Source organism: Hemiscyllium ocellatum, chromosome 1, assembly GCF_020745735.1.
Source record: "Hemiscyllium ocellatum isolate sHemOce1 chromosome 1, sHemOce1.pat.X.cur, whole genome shotgun sequence".
Taxonomy (NCBI): domain Eukaryota; kingdom Metazoa; phylum Chordata; class Chondrichthyes; order Orectolobiformes; family Hemiscylliidae; genus Hemiscyllium; species Hemiscyllium ocellatum.
Genome location: NC_083401.1, coordinates 35353754 through 35368333, shown reverse-complemented (window position 1 = coordinate 35368333; position 14580 = coordinate 35353754). Strand labels below are relative to the sequence as shown.

Sequence of the window (14580 nt, the reverse complement as noted above, 5' to 3'; positions counted from 1 at the left end):
TGCCTTTCCAAATACATGTACATCCTATCCCTCAGGATTCCCTCCAACAAATTGCCCACCACCGAGGTCAGGTTCACCAGTCTATAGTTCCCTGGCTTGTCTTTACTGCCCTTCTTAAACAATGGCACCACATTTGCCAACCTCCAGTCTTCCGGCACCTCACCTGGGACTATCGATGATACAAATATCTCAGCAAGAGGCCCAGCAATCACTTCTCTAGCTTCCCACAGAGTCCTCGGGTACACCTGATCAGGTACTGGGGATTTGTCCACCTTGAAAACCAAAGGTGGTACTTGCAGATACTAATGCATACCAACAGGTGGAGACAGACTGCATACCACAGTGAGAAAACAGAATCACTGAAACACTGGTAAAACTCCAACAGACTGGACAGATAACTAAGACAGATTGCCTCAGAATGAAATAGGAAGTCTCCAACTCCTTCTGCTTGTATGGACTCTCCAGGGTGCATAAAACAAGATCCATAGTTTTCCGATGGAGCACACCAGTGCACAAACTGGCCAAGGAATTACAAGAGAGACTGAAACACCTCGTCAACAGATCAGCCCACACCATCCACTCAGCCCGTATTACTTCAACAGCCTCAAAAACATTAAAATCGATGATGATGAAATTATGGTTTCTTTGAAGTTACAGTGCTGTTCACTTCCATTGAAATAACACTACTGAAAGAAACACTCACCACACTACTGGAAGAACCAGAAATGCTGAACCTCAACACCATCAATAAGGACAATATGCTCAAACTACACAACTTGTGCTTCATCATTCACTTAGTCTTTAACAGCCAAGTGTATCAACAAGTCTAGGCACACCTATGGGATCTTCCATCTCAGGACTTGTAGCAGAAGTAGTCATGCAATGATTGGAATGCACAGCCTTCCCCTGATCCAACTAAAACTATGGATCCAATATGTAGATGACCCGTTTGACGTCATCAAACGCACAAAGTTAGAGAAAACACGCCATCTCTTCAACTGCTATCAAATTCATCAGAAGAGAACAACAAACAACTCCCATTCCTAGATGTCATGGTGGAACAAATGACCAATGGTGAATTCCTAACCAAAGTATATAGGAGGGCAATCCATACAGACCAAATCTTTCATTACAATAGCAATCACCCCAATGTCCACGAACAGAGCTGTGTCAGAACATGATTTAAATGAGCTATAATGCCCTGCAACGCACCAGAATTATGCAAAATTGAGGAAGAACACACACAAGGTCTTTACAAATAACAGATACTCCAACAGCTTCATCCGTTGATGCCTATCAGACAGATGAGAACACTATACGCCCTGATTGACTGACCACCCTATGCTGTATTAAGGACATATCAGAAATGACAACAGACTCCAATGACCACTAGGAATCATGGTAGCACACCGATCCACAGCCACACTACACCAACTACTCTCAAGAATGAAAGACCTCATACCCACAACATTCAGGATCAACATAATATACAAAATCCCATGTAATGACTGCCATGAAGACTACATCTGACACTCCAAAGGAAAACTAGCAATCCAGATACACGAATACCAGCTAGCAGCAAAACGGATGACCAATTCTCCCTCATCTCAGCACACACAGACATCAATTTAATTTGGACAACATAACTGTCTTAGGGCAAGCTAACCAGAGACATGCACAGCAATTCATAGAGGCCTGGTTTTCAACCTGGAATGCCATCAACAAACATGTAGAAATAGATGAGAGTGTGGTACTGGAAAAGCACAGCAGGTCAGGTAGCATCTGAGGAGCAGGAGAATCGACATTTCGGGCACAAGCCATTTATCAAGAATGATGAAGGGCTTATGCCTGAAACATCAATTCTCTTGCTCCTCGGTTGCTGCCTGACCTGCCGTGCTCTTTCAGCATCACCCTCTTGCCTCTGAACTCCAGCATCTGCAGTCCTCACTTTCTCCATGTAGAAATAGACCCCATATAGAAATGACACGACTCACCTTAACAGACCGGATCATATCAATATCAAGTGGTGTAGAACAACGGCGCTTCACAGAAGTCTCACTGATGATGTTACCTAGCATGGTGATGAAACATTTGCATGATGACCCCCCACCAGCTCGGCGAACAAACTAACAAATGGAAACTATATTAAAGCAGGACTCATAATAATTAAGAAATATTAACTGCAATTTTAAATTCAGAATGAAGACTTACAATTTATATAGTACTTTTCATGACCACAGAGCATCCCAAAGTGTTTTGCCGCCAACAAAATATTTCTAAAATGTCGTTATCACTCTTCTAGGAAATGTGGAAGCCAGTTTTCAAACAGCAAGGTCACACAAACTAAAAGAATAGATTGTTATTATCATAAACAGATGACCTGTTTCCTTGTGCTATTAGTTGAGGGATAAATGTTGACAAGGATATTTAGTAAAGAAAACAAGATGCATTGTCCAAGCTTTTCATCAAGCTCATCAGGAGCTCATGCAAACATTTCAATTTTCAAAGGAAACAATTTATACTGCATGAGGAAAGGGAGTAAATTGGTTGAGGTGTTACAGTGGAGGATGCACTACAGAACTCCTGTCCTGTGTACTTTTTAATTCAAAAAAATTCCAATTCCAGACAAGTTGCTTTCTTCATAGGGATCAGGTTTCTGTTTGTGAATGTATGTAGTTTCTCGTAAGTGTAAGTGAGCTATGTGGTGAGTCCAACTGATATTTAAAGTTGGCTGTTAATGTAATTCCCAGCACACACTGGATTGTTTGGAGAGTTCTATTTATTTGTGGAATCACATCAAAGGTTAATCTTTAAGTTCTGAGCTTTGTAACTCTGGTTAGTTGAGTATAATCACTACTGTTATGAAAGGCCAAAGAGACACATGATCTGCTGTCAGTGGTCTGTATCTTACACCAGGAGAAAGTGAGGACTGCAGATCTGGAGATCAGAGCTGAAAATGTGTTCCTGGAAAAGCGCAGCAGGTCAGGCAGCATCCAAGGACCGGGGGGGTGGGGGTGGGGGGTGGGGGGGTGTGCTTCTTCAAGGAAGGCATCCTTGCAAGAGGATTCGCAGTGGGTTAAAATCTTCGAGAAGAAAGTGAGGACTGCAGATGCTGGAAATCAGAGCTGAAACCTGAAGAAGGGCTCATGCCTGAAATGTCGATTCTCCTGCTCCTTGGATGCTGCCTGACCTGCTGTGCTTTTCCAGTAACACATTTTCAGCTCTGTATCTTACACCATTCTGGTACTGGATTTCATATACCATATTTCTCATTTGAGGGTTAGGTGAATGTCTTTTTGGCTTGATTGTAGCACCCTGTTGGTGAAAAATACTGCTCATCTTGCAACTGCATATTAACGGTGTGAATTGCAGCCTTACTTATTACTCAGATGTTTGAGACCTTACCCTTCTAGGGTAACTTGAGATAGACTGAGCACTTTTTAGATTTGAAAGTGGCAGCTTTAAACCCATTTGTTATTGGTATACTTGGTAGGATACCATAAAATCATAGAATAATTAACCTGCAGAAAGAGGCTATTTTTAGCCTGTTATATCCGTACCGGCTCTGTCAAAGATAAACTTAGCTAGTTCAATTCCCTTGCCTTTTACCCAGTAGCCCATGGTGTGTGAGTTAAATTATACCATTTATTTACAGTCTCTCAGGACTTCACTATACAGATAAAGGATCTGTTTGACCCCCAGCCCTCCATCCTCGACCAAAACCTTTAGTACATTACCCAGCAGCCTAGGATCTGGTGTTCCCCCATGTTGTATCATTCTTGATTATTTGTCAGTTTATCTTCATGTCCATCATGACTGCCAACACCTGATCTGAATCTCCTGTTTAAGAGATGCAAGCACATTTAAGTAATGCAATCTAGCTTTAAGAGGTGTTAATGTAAGAGCTACAAATATTGTTTGGAATAAAAAGTGGAAAAATAACATTTTGGACAATATCTGGGTACAGAGAATTTACCATGTGACGCTTTTTGCTCTGAAGTGAAAAATGGAACTGTTATTGTTTTAAAAAAAAAGGTCAAGTGACCTTTGGAAAAGCAGAGTTGTTTAGCGAAAGATGGTATGAATTTATTTTGGCTTTACCAATTGATGAAAGGAGCGTTGGGCAGATTATGGTCTGAGTTTCTGCTTTGCCACAGTCTGGGGTGTGGGAAAGTTGAAATGAGATCTCCAAGAGGTCTGCAGCAAACATAGGTGTCTCTTTCTCTCTCTCAGAAAAATTAGAAAACTTTTACATTTGTGGAGATGTTTTTCATTTCTCTCTTCCGCCCATGCTCTCTGTCTCTCTCTCTCTCTCTCTCTCTCTCTCAGCAAAAGATAATGCTCAACAACTTTGAAAATTGAAGTGCTAACTCAATAAAAGATCTGGGTATAACTGACTGGCTGGGTGACAAAACTAAACCAAACTAATTTCCATCACCCCACGACTGACAATATTGTGATCTTGTTAACAGAAACTGTGTGAACAGTGAGAATGTCACTTTGTTCCACTCTTGTGGTTTGGATTTTTGATATACAAGATTTTTTCTTTTTGCCTATTTTTTCCTTCACCCAAAAACACTGCAGAGTTGTATGTCCCATTTAGTTCTATCTGTGTTTGGATGTGTGTGTGCATTTGATTTGAAAGAAGTTATATTTAAGAAGATATAGTTAAAAAGCCATTTTGGTGCTAAAAGACTAAGTTTGATTGTCATAAACATCTTCTGTGTTTATTGATGAAGCATAGTGGGAGTCATTCATTTTGTCCCAGATGATAAAAATGAAATAATTTCACCATCTTGGTGAGCCAGTTGGCCGTTACACCTTGAGGACAGCTAATGGGGTAGTGGGGCTTGATGACTAGCATCTTCATTGTGTCAGAATCATCATACTATTATGATTTTGGCCTTCTTGCAGATGTGTGCAGCCACTGAACACTCTAGTTAGCAATTGCTAACTAGAGTGTTCAGTGGCTGCACACATCTGCAATTGCTAACTAGGTTATTTAATTCCCTTGATTTTTTTTCCTGTTCTTTTTGTTATTTTTAATATTTTCTGGTAATTTCTTCCTAAGGGCAACAGTTTCTTCTGTGATATTATTCTGTAAACATATCGTTATATGAGCGAGAAATGAGCCTTTGCCTACAAGCCTAATTTGGTTTTCTTCTGGTGTATTTTCCCCAACTTTCCACTAGGGGTCACTAAATTCTTGTTTTCAGCAGCACTAACACTTTTTAGATGCTGCCTGAACTGCTGTGCTCTTCCAGCACCACTGATCCAGAACCTAACACTTTAACAGCCCACATGAGCCTGTAGTAGGATGTAGATAACTCTTTGGGGATTGTAAGTAATCAGCTAACTGGCATAAGATAGCAACATTTCTGAGAAGGTCAACATGTCAAGCAACATCTTTGGGAGAAAATATCTCAGTTACTGTTCTGAGTCTGGTGACTATTCATCAAAACTGCACCTAGGTAAAAGTGGTATTAATGCTGCTGCCGAAGTCTGTGGGGGGAGGGGAGAGCAGATAGGCAAAGATGGAGCACAAAAAAAGAGATGTAAGGGCTAGGTAAATATGGAGATATGATAAGTGAGAAGAGCTGGTGGGAGGAGAAAAAAGGTGCAGTGTTTTCTATTTGAATGAAACAAATTCAAAGCCCAAGGGTAACTTTAATTTGTAATTTAAATTATAGATTTCATTGGGTCAGTGAGACTACATAGCTGTGAGACAGAAAGTTGTAGGTTCATGACCCATTCTAGAAAATTGTCTATATGTTTTAAAAAAAAGTAACCCTATTTTCTAATCGCTCTGTTCAGAGCTGTTCAAATGCCCAGTGAGGGCCAGTTTGAGTTCTACTAGGGCCACTCAGCTCCAAGCTCATTACAGCCTTGATTCAAACATGGACAAAGGGGCTGAATTCCAGAGGGGAGATAGTGTGACAGTCGGTGACATCAAGGCTGCATTCGAAAGAATGTGACATTAAGGAACCCTAGCAAAACTGGTATCGGTGAAAACTCTGTTGGTTGGAGTCATACCTGGCACATAGGAAGGTCATTATGGATGTTGGAGGTCAGTCATCTCGGGTCCAGGGTATTTCTGCAGGCATTTCTCAGGGTAGTGTTCTAGGATCAACCATCTTCAGCTGTTTCATCAAAGACCTTCCCTCCTTCAAAAAGTCAGAGTTGGGGATGTTCACTGCACAGTGTTCAGCACCACTCGCGACTCCTCAGGTACTGAAGCAATCTGTTCAAATGCAACAAGATCTGGACAATGTCCAGGCTTGGGCTGACAAGTGGCAACTAACATTCGTGTAACCTAATGCCAGTCTGTGACCATCACCATTAAAAGACAATCTAACCACTGCCCCTTGACATTCAATGTTGTGATCATCACTGCATCAACCGTTATCAACATCCTGGGGAGTCACCATTGACAAGAAGCTCAACTGGATTCACCACATAAACACAGTGGCTGCAAGAGCAAGCCAGAGCCTGAGAATACTGTGGCAACTAACTCACCTCCTGACTCCCCAAAGCCTGTCCATCTGTTCCAAGGTGCAAGTCAGGACTATGTTGGAATAATCCCCACTTGCCTGAATGGGTGCAGTTCTAATAACAGCCAAGAAGCTTGGCACCATCCAAGACAAAACAGCCTGCTTGACTGGCACTACATCAACGAGCATCCACTCCCTCCAACACTGGCACTCAGTGGCAGCAGTGTGCTTTATCTGCAGAAGGTGCACTGCAGAAAGTCACCAAATATCCTCAGACAACACCTTCCAAACCAACGACCACTACCATCCAGAAGGACAAGGGCAGCAGACAGATGGGAACATGACCACTCCAAGCCACTCGCCCGCCTGACTTGGAAATATATTATCATTCCTTTACTGTTGCTCGATCAAAATCATGGGATTCCCTCTCTAATGGTATTATAGTTCAACCCATTGTAGATAGACTGCAGCGGTTCAAGACTACAGCTCACCACCACCTTCTCAAAGGCAATTAAGGGCGGCAGTAAATGCTGGAGGGGGATTGTTTAAAAGAGATATGCAAGGCGAGGTTTTCACATGAAGGATGGTGAGTGCCTGGAAAGTGTTACCAGAGGAGTTGGTGGAAGCAGACACAATAGCAGCATTCAAGAAGCATTTGGACAAATACATGAATGTGAAGGGAATAGAGGGATATGGACCCTGTAAGTGAAGACAACTTTAGCATGAAAGGGTAAAATATGTTGGTCAGTCTTGGAGAGCAGAAGAGCCTATTCCTGAGCTGTATTGCTCTTCGTTCTTTGGATGTAAAATATCTTGTGCACGGTTTGAAGAAGGAAAAGGGAGCTCACTTAATGCTGTGTTCAATATAATTCGACCAACCAACATTACTAACAGAGGATTATTTGGTCATTGATTTTTGTGGAACTTGCTAGTCACAAATTGGCTATCTTATTTCAGTACAGTGGTGTGATACTTGAAAAATACTTCATTAGCTATAATGTGTTTGGGTCATTCTCTTTCAAGCCTTGCTTTCCAAAAACTGGAAGAGTTCTAATTATGGGTGGTGTAAATTCAGTTAATGTGTTTTAATGCTTTTGAATAAAGTGCAAACTATGGTCTTGACAAAGGTTGGGCTGGTACTTTCTTGCATTCAGTCTGTAGTTCTTTAATTTGAACAAGCACTGAACTTCAGTGAACTGCCTTGAATTGATTAGCATTTTTATGGAGTCTTGTAGCTATATCTTAATTGTTGATTAGCATCTCATCGTTTGAAAAATTCACTCCCTTCACCGTCAAGACACAATGGTGTAGTGTGTACCATCTACTGGGTGCACTGCAGTAACTCAATACTGCTTCAACAGCACTTTCCAAAGCACTGACCTCTCCTATTGAGAAGAAAAAGTGCAGCACATGCATGGGCACACCTCCCAGTTCCCCTCCCTGTCACACACTAGATTCATTTGCCATTCCATCATTGTTCCTAATATCATTGTGACTGTCCCTACCCAAGGAGCTCAGTTCTCGGCAACTCATCAGCATGTCCAGGGCAATTAGGGGTGGGCAATAGATGCAGCTTAGCCAGTGATGCTGTCATTCTTCAAACATGTTTTTAAAAGAACAAGGATCTGAAACACTCAGCAAATTTCTGTAAATGATGACGGGCACACTGATGGCGCACAGTTCCCTCCAGGAAAATCAAATACAGTGTTTGCAGCTAATTTAGGAGTGATTCCTGTGGACAATTTATGTATTCTTTTCATGGGATGTGAGCATCGCTGATAAGGCCAGGATTTGTTGCGTGTTCCTCTTTGCCCCTGAGATGAATGGCTTATTGGGCTGTTTTCAGGGGGCAGTTAAGAGTCAACTATTTCATGTGGTCTGCAGTCATAAGCAAATCAGACCAAGTACGGACAGAAGATTTCTTTTTACAATGACCTATGATAGTTGTCATGGTCACTATTACTAAGAACAATTTATAATTCTGGAGTTTTCTTTTTTAATTGAGTACAGATTCCACGAGATTCCAATGTGCAATTTGAACCCATGTCTCAAAACGTTAACTGGGTCTCTGGTATACAGTGATTGGACAAGAAATTGAGAGACAAATTTCAACAAGAAGATTGATGTTACAGAACTTAATAGGAAAATAGAAAAGCAGAACATTTCTTACAAGATGAGAGACCTGGAAATGTTACAGGAAGTGACCTAGGTTGCTTGTATAGGTGTAGTGAAAGGTTGACAAGCAGGTTCAGCAGGCAATTAGGAAAGTGGATGAGACCTTGACTATTATAACATAAGCATTAGTGTACGAGTAAATAGGTTTTTATCACAGTTTAATAATGTTTTTTGAGATGACATCTAATGTACTGTGTAGCCCAAAATATATATCTTGATATCTAAGGAAGGGTATGCTGTCTGAGAGAAATGCATTGTAAATTTGCTATATTGGCTCCTTTAATGAGGGACTTCACTGGCGATGAAAGATTGGGTAGACTGGGCATATATTCTCTGGAGTTTAAAGAAGTAATTTTGTTAAAACGTAAAAAGTCTTTTTGGGGATGCTGAGAGCATGCTTTCCCTGAGTGGGGAGTCTAGAATTTAGGAACTACAGTCCGAGAATAAGGGTTTAGAGCATTTAGTGCTGAGATAAGGAAAGATTTCTTAATACCGAACATACTCGTGGTTAAGGATAATCTGAGCAGAGAATGACATATTTTTGAAAAAAAAGGGCATTTGAGGATATGATGCTGCTGCTAGAAGGCAGAGTTTGTAGCAGAAGATTAACTGTGATCATATTAAATGTCACTGCTGGCTTGAAGAGCTGTGTGGTTACTCTTGCCCCTGGATTTTTCAATTTTATTTTAAGATTTTATTCCTTATTTTTAAACTTAAAAATGTTTGATTTCTTTTCAGGGTTACTGCCAAGGGATTCTGAGCCATTTGTACAGGAACTTTGCCTTCACATGTTGTCACGGATTGCCCTCATTCATTGGGATCAAGGTATCAAAATAAAAAGGACAAAACATCTACTAACCATGTATCAGCAGAGGGCAGCAGTTCAACAGCAGCTTCTTTGGAACTCTGAAATGATGGCAGTTTAGTAAATCTGCGAAAATTGTGTTGGTTCTACAGTTTAAAGACTAGTTATTTTTACCAAAGTAACAATCTTTATGTGAATCTTAGCCTGATAATTTTCACAAAGCAGGGCAGGGAGGCCAACATTTTGACTTGTTTTAACACAAAGAAGAACTGGCTTTTGGTGTTCTCAAACTCTTTTTTGAGCATTTCTTTTTTGCTTTTGTACTTAGGTCCTAACAATAGAAAACTTGATGGTAAAATTGAAGCATTTATTGCCTAATTGATTTTTTCATTCTTTTCTGTAGTTAGATTGGCGATGCGTATTGTTTCCAATAGTGAGTCGAGTAAGGTTATGGTGCAGTTAGTTATTTTTCTCCAGCCTTTGTTCTTGCTCATCCTTTGCTCAGTCTCACAAAGACACTGAGTCAAGTTGAGATATCGTTACTTTGGTGTCAAAAACCCTTTAGCTCACCCAGCAGGCTGTTTTACATAGGTGAGTTTGTTGATAAACATTGGATGGCCTTTTGGTTATTAGCCTTATCCTGTTTTCACGTGACACATGTAAGGCCATGGGCAGAGGACAGTACAAGAGTCCTAATTGATTTGTTTTTCCTTTCTCTTATCTGCAGACACTGAATCCATTGTAGCATTACCACTGTTGTCTATGCTACGATTATATAATTTAAATAATCAGGAGTCAAACATTGGGCTTTATTGCATGTTTAATAGAATGCAGCACTTTCACGAATAAGGAAATAAAATACATTATGAATATTGTCAATTTACATGTAACTATGTAAATAAAAGCTTTGCTCATATTACAGAGACATAGGAAATGGATGCAGGTGAAGGCCATTCAGGCCCCTGACCCTGCATCACCATTCACTATAATCATGGCTGATCAAGCTTATCACTCCTGCTTTCTGTCCATACCCGTTGATCCCATTAGCCACAAGGGCTACGTCCACCTCCCTCTTGAATACATTGAATGAACTGGCCCCAACATTCTGTGGTAAACAATCCCATAAGTTCACAATTCTCTGAGTGAAGAAATTCTTCCTCATCCTCAATCTCGAATGGCTTACCCCTTATTCTTAGACTGTGACCCCGAGTTCTGTACTTCCCAAACATTGGGAACGTTCTCCCCACACCTAGCCTGTCCAGTTCCATCAGGATTTTATATGTTTCTTTGAGATTCCATCTTTAATTCTTCTAAATTCCAAATCCAGTCATTTTTGCCACAAAAGTGGATAATCTCACATTTACATATTCATATTCTGGTAGTATTCCATAATTGAAAGATTATATCTATCAACATATACAGCTTCATGATTTGGAGATGCCGGTGTTGGACTGGGGTGTACAAAGTTAAAAATTACACAACACCAGATTATAGTCCAACAGGTTTAATTGGAAGCACACTAGCTTTCGGAGCGACGCTCCTTCAGGTGATTGTGGAGGGCTCGATTGTAACACAGAATTTATAACAAAAATTTGCAGTGTGATGTGACTGAAATTATACATTGAAAAATTGATTGTCTGTTAAGCCTTTCATCTGTTATAATACAGTGATAGTTTCACTTCTTTCATGTGTAAATCACAAAACACTTCTTTTTAAAGTTGCATTCTCGGGTTAGCTGCTAACAATGGTGATAGCTAGACAATATGTTGAAGGTGTTAGCCCCCTGTGTTCTCCGTCTATGACCTGATGTTTAGATTGATTCTAATCTAATAAGTGAGATAACAGTGTTTTACATAAATTCCTGCAGTTTTTGAGCTCAAGAGTTCTACATGAATGTATGCAGTTTTTGAGCAAAGTGCAATGTAACTCTGCAATACAAATTCACTCCACAAAATATATGTGTGCAGGTGGGTCTTTGTCTGTCTGTCTGGGGTGGGGGTTGTGAGTGTGAGAAAGTGTGTGTGTGTGTGTGTGTGTGCGCGCGTGCGTGTGTGCGCAGAGTGTCTTAAGTCTATGAGGGGGTGCATGTGTGAGTGTGGGAGTGTGTGTGTCTATAGGGGTGTGTGTGGGTGTCTGTGTACACGTCGTTGTGTACCTGTGTCTGTATGTATGTAAGACACAGGTACACACAGATGCGCACACAGACACCCACACAAACCCTTATAGACACACACACTCCCACACTCATACATGCACCCCCTCGCAGACTTAAGACACTCTGCACCCAGTACACACACACACACACACACCTTCTCACACTCACAACCCCCACCCCAGACAGACAGACACACACACACTGACAGACAAAGACCCACCTGCACACATATATTTTGTGCGGTGAATTTGTATTGCAGAGTTACATTGCACTTTGCTCAAAAACTGCATACATTCATGTAGAACTCTGAGCTCAAAAACTGCAGGAATTTATGTAAAACACTGTTATGTCACTTATTAAATTAGAATCAATCTAAACATCAGGTCATAGACAGAGAACACAGGGGGCTAACACCTTCAACATATTGTCTAGCTATCACCATTGCTAGCAGCTAACCCGAGAATGCAACTTTAAAAAAGGGTTTTGTGATTTACACATGAAAGAAGTGAAACTATCACTGTATTCTAACAGATGAAAGGCTTAACAGACAATCAATTTTTCAATGTATAATTTCAGTTACATCTCACTGCAAATTTTTGCTATAAATTCTGTGTCACTATCGAGCCCTCCACAATCACCTGATGAAGGAGTGTCGCTCCGAAAGCTAGTGCTTCCAATTAAACCTGCTGGACTATAATCTGGTGTTGTGTGATTTTTAACATTATACAGCTTCAAATAGCTTGAATATTTTATACAATTGCTATAGTGGAGAAAGAGATGCAAAATGCTGATGGTTGTTGGGGGTATAGAATTAAATTAGGAGAAAAGCTGTATAAAGAAGATCAAAATATAGAGGCCTAATTGGAAACAGGTGTACTATACATATGATGAAAACAACTTTTAGAAGCAGCAGCCATGTAGTTGTCACTTTAATTGCTATCTGAATGGTCTAGCAGCCCGTTTAGGTCAAAGTCATTTAGTGATATAATTATTGCTAGCCCAGTAAATGATGGCCACATCCTGTGAATTTATAATAAAAAAAGTTCTGATCATTTAAAAATTATTTGATGCAATCTTTTCAATGCAATATGTGAATATCCTGTCAGTATAATTTGCATGCAATGAAACCTCAAAGCTAAAAGTTTATCAGTGAAAACAAATTGACAAAAATTACATTTTTCTTTATGCTTACTTTAGTTTTCTGCAGTGCTTTGGGATCAGCATTGAAAGATAAATGCTTTCCTGATCCTGAGAGGAAGGGAGAGACAGTCAGAAGCAGGACAACTGGGCTATTCCTGGAGCTTTTTCACCCTCTCTGTGAGATACTGACCTGGTTGAACATCGAGCAAGCTCAAAATGACAGTGAGCAAATAATTATTGAATTAATAAGTCCATATCTCTTAGAACTTTGTTTGTGAAATTACATGTTGTAGGTAGAAATATGCTTTCTAATATGTGTTATAAAGCTTTTAAGTCTGCAATTTTTTTCAGTCAGAAAATATTATGCTATTATTGTCTGGGTTAATTTATTCACCTAATCATTGATTGAATCACTGATTGTCGATTCTGCCAGATTTTGTTAATTGGAGTGAAAGTCAGACAGAATTTCCTCCATCGGATTACTTCCCAAGCAGTGAAAATGAAAGTGTAGCATTGGGCCTGTTTTATAGGATGTATGTTAAGAAGGTGGATGTTACAAGTTAATACTGTTATACTGGAGTAAGAAGTGAGCAAGCTGAATCATGTAAGCAGCCCCAAGGATATAAAATGCTTCACTACATTTTTATCTTGCATTGCTGGCCAGAACAATTTTTTGCCATGGGGATTAGAAATGCTTTTATTGGCAAGCGCACTGCAAGCTCAACTGAGGACCTTAATTCAGATGCTAGTGTAAGCTATTAGTGTCCTCAGGATTGCTCAAAAAGTGCTGCCCAGTTGCAGAATCACACCTGTCACTACGCATTTTCATTTTGAGGTTTGCAAGTGGAGGCTGATTGCTAGTAAGAGCTGGAGGAATGTGTTCTTTGATTCATTGTAATATATAACCTAGGTACCAGGTGTCAATTAGTAGGGTGATGGGCAGAAAATATTTTTAGAGTGATGTAACATCCTTTTTGTGGAAAATATTGCACACATTGACACTGTAAACTAGCAGTGTAAATTTGTTGATTTTATTTTACAGTAAAACCTATAAAGTAGTTCACATATAAAGTAGGACAAAACCGCATTCATATACAGGGAATTATTCTTTGCAAACAAAAGGAGATGGGCATTTTTTATTCATCCTGGAATTATGAGGACTTTTGCGACTCCCAGTTCTTTCTCCATGGCTATACCTCAACCATTTGGAATCCACTTGCAAAACAATAAACTGCTATTTCTGCACATTTGAGTGTTGAAGGGTGAGGGGAATTTGGTTGAAGTTTACAGAATACTGAGAAGCATGAATACAGTGGATGTGAAGAAGATGTTTCCATTAACAGGAAAGATTTAAAACACAAGGTCACAGCCTCAGAGTAAAGGGAAGACTTTAGAACTGAGAAGGAGAGGAACTTCTTCAGCCTGAGGGTGGTTAATCTGTGGAACTCATTGCCACAAAGTGCTGTGGAGATCAATTGAGCATATTTAAGATACAGTTTTTTGATTGGTAAGGGATCAAGAGTTACAGGATGAAGGCATGAGAATGGGTTTCAGAAACGTATCAGCTGAAAATGTGTTGCTGGTCAAAGCACAGCAGGCAAGGCAGCATCTCAGGAATAGGGAATTCGACGTTTCGAGCATAAGCCCTTCATCAGGAATGAGAGAGAGTAGCCAAGCAGGCTAAGATAAAAGGTAGGGAGGAGGGACTTGGGGGAGGGGCGATGGAGGTGGGATAGGTGGAAGGAGGTCAAGGTGAGGGTGATAGGCCGGAGTGGGGTGGGGGCGGAGAGGTCAGCAAGGAGATTGCAGGTTAG

The 14580-nt window shown here is 40.3% G+C and overlaps 1 protein-coding gene across 3 annotated transcripts in view; it reads left to right on the top strand.

Moving 5' to 3' along the window:
- ccdc142 (coiled-coil domain containing 142) overlaps nt 1–14580 on the top strand; it is a 158660-nt gene that overhangs the window by 51584 nt on the left and 92496 nt on the right. For all 3 annotated transcript variants that reach the window (XM_060828724.1, XM_060828716.1, XM_060828706.1), the window contains 2 exons: nt 9405–9491; nt 12824–12988. In XM_060828724.1, the coding sequence (XP_060684707.1) occupies nt 9405–9491; nt 12824–12988 (252 nt within the window). The remainder of the gene's footprint in view (nt 1–9404; nt 9492–12823; nt 12989–14580) is intronic.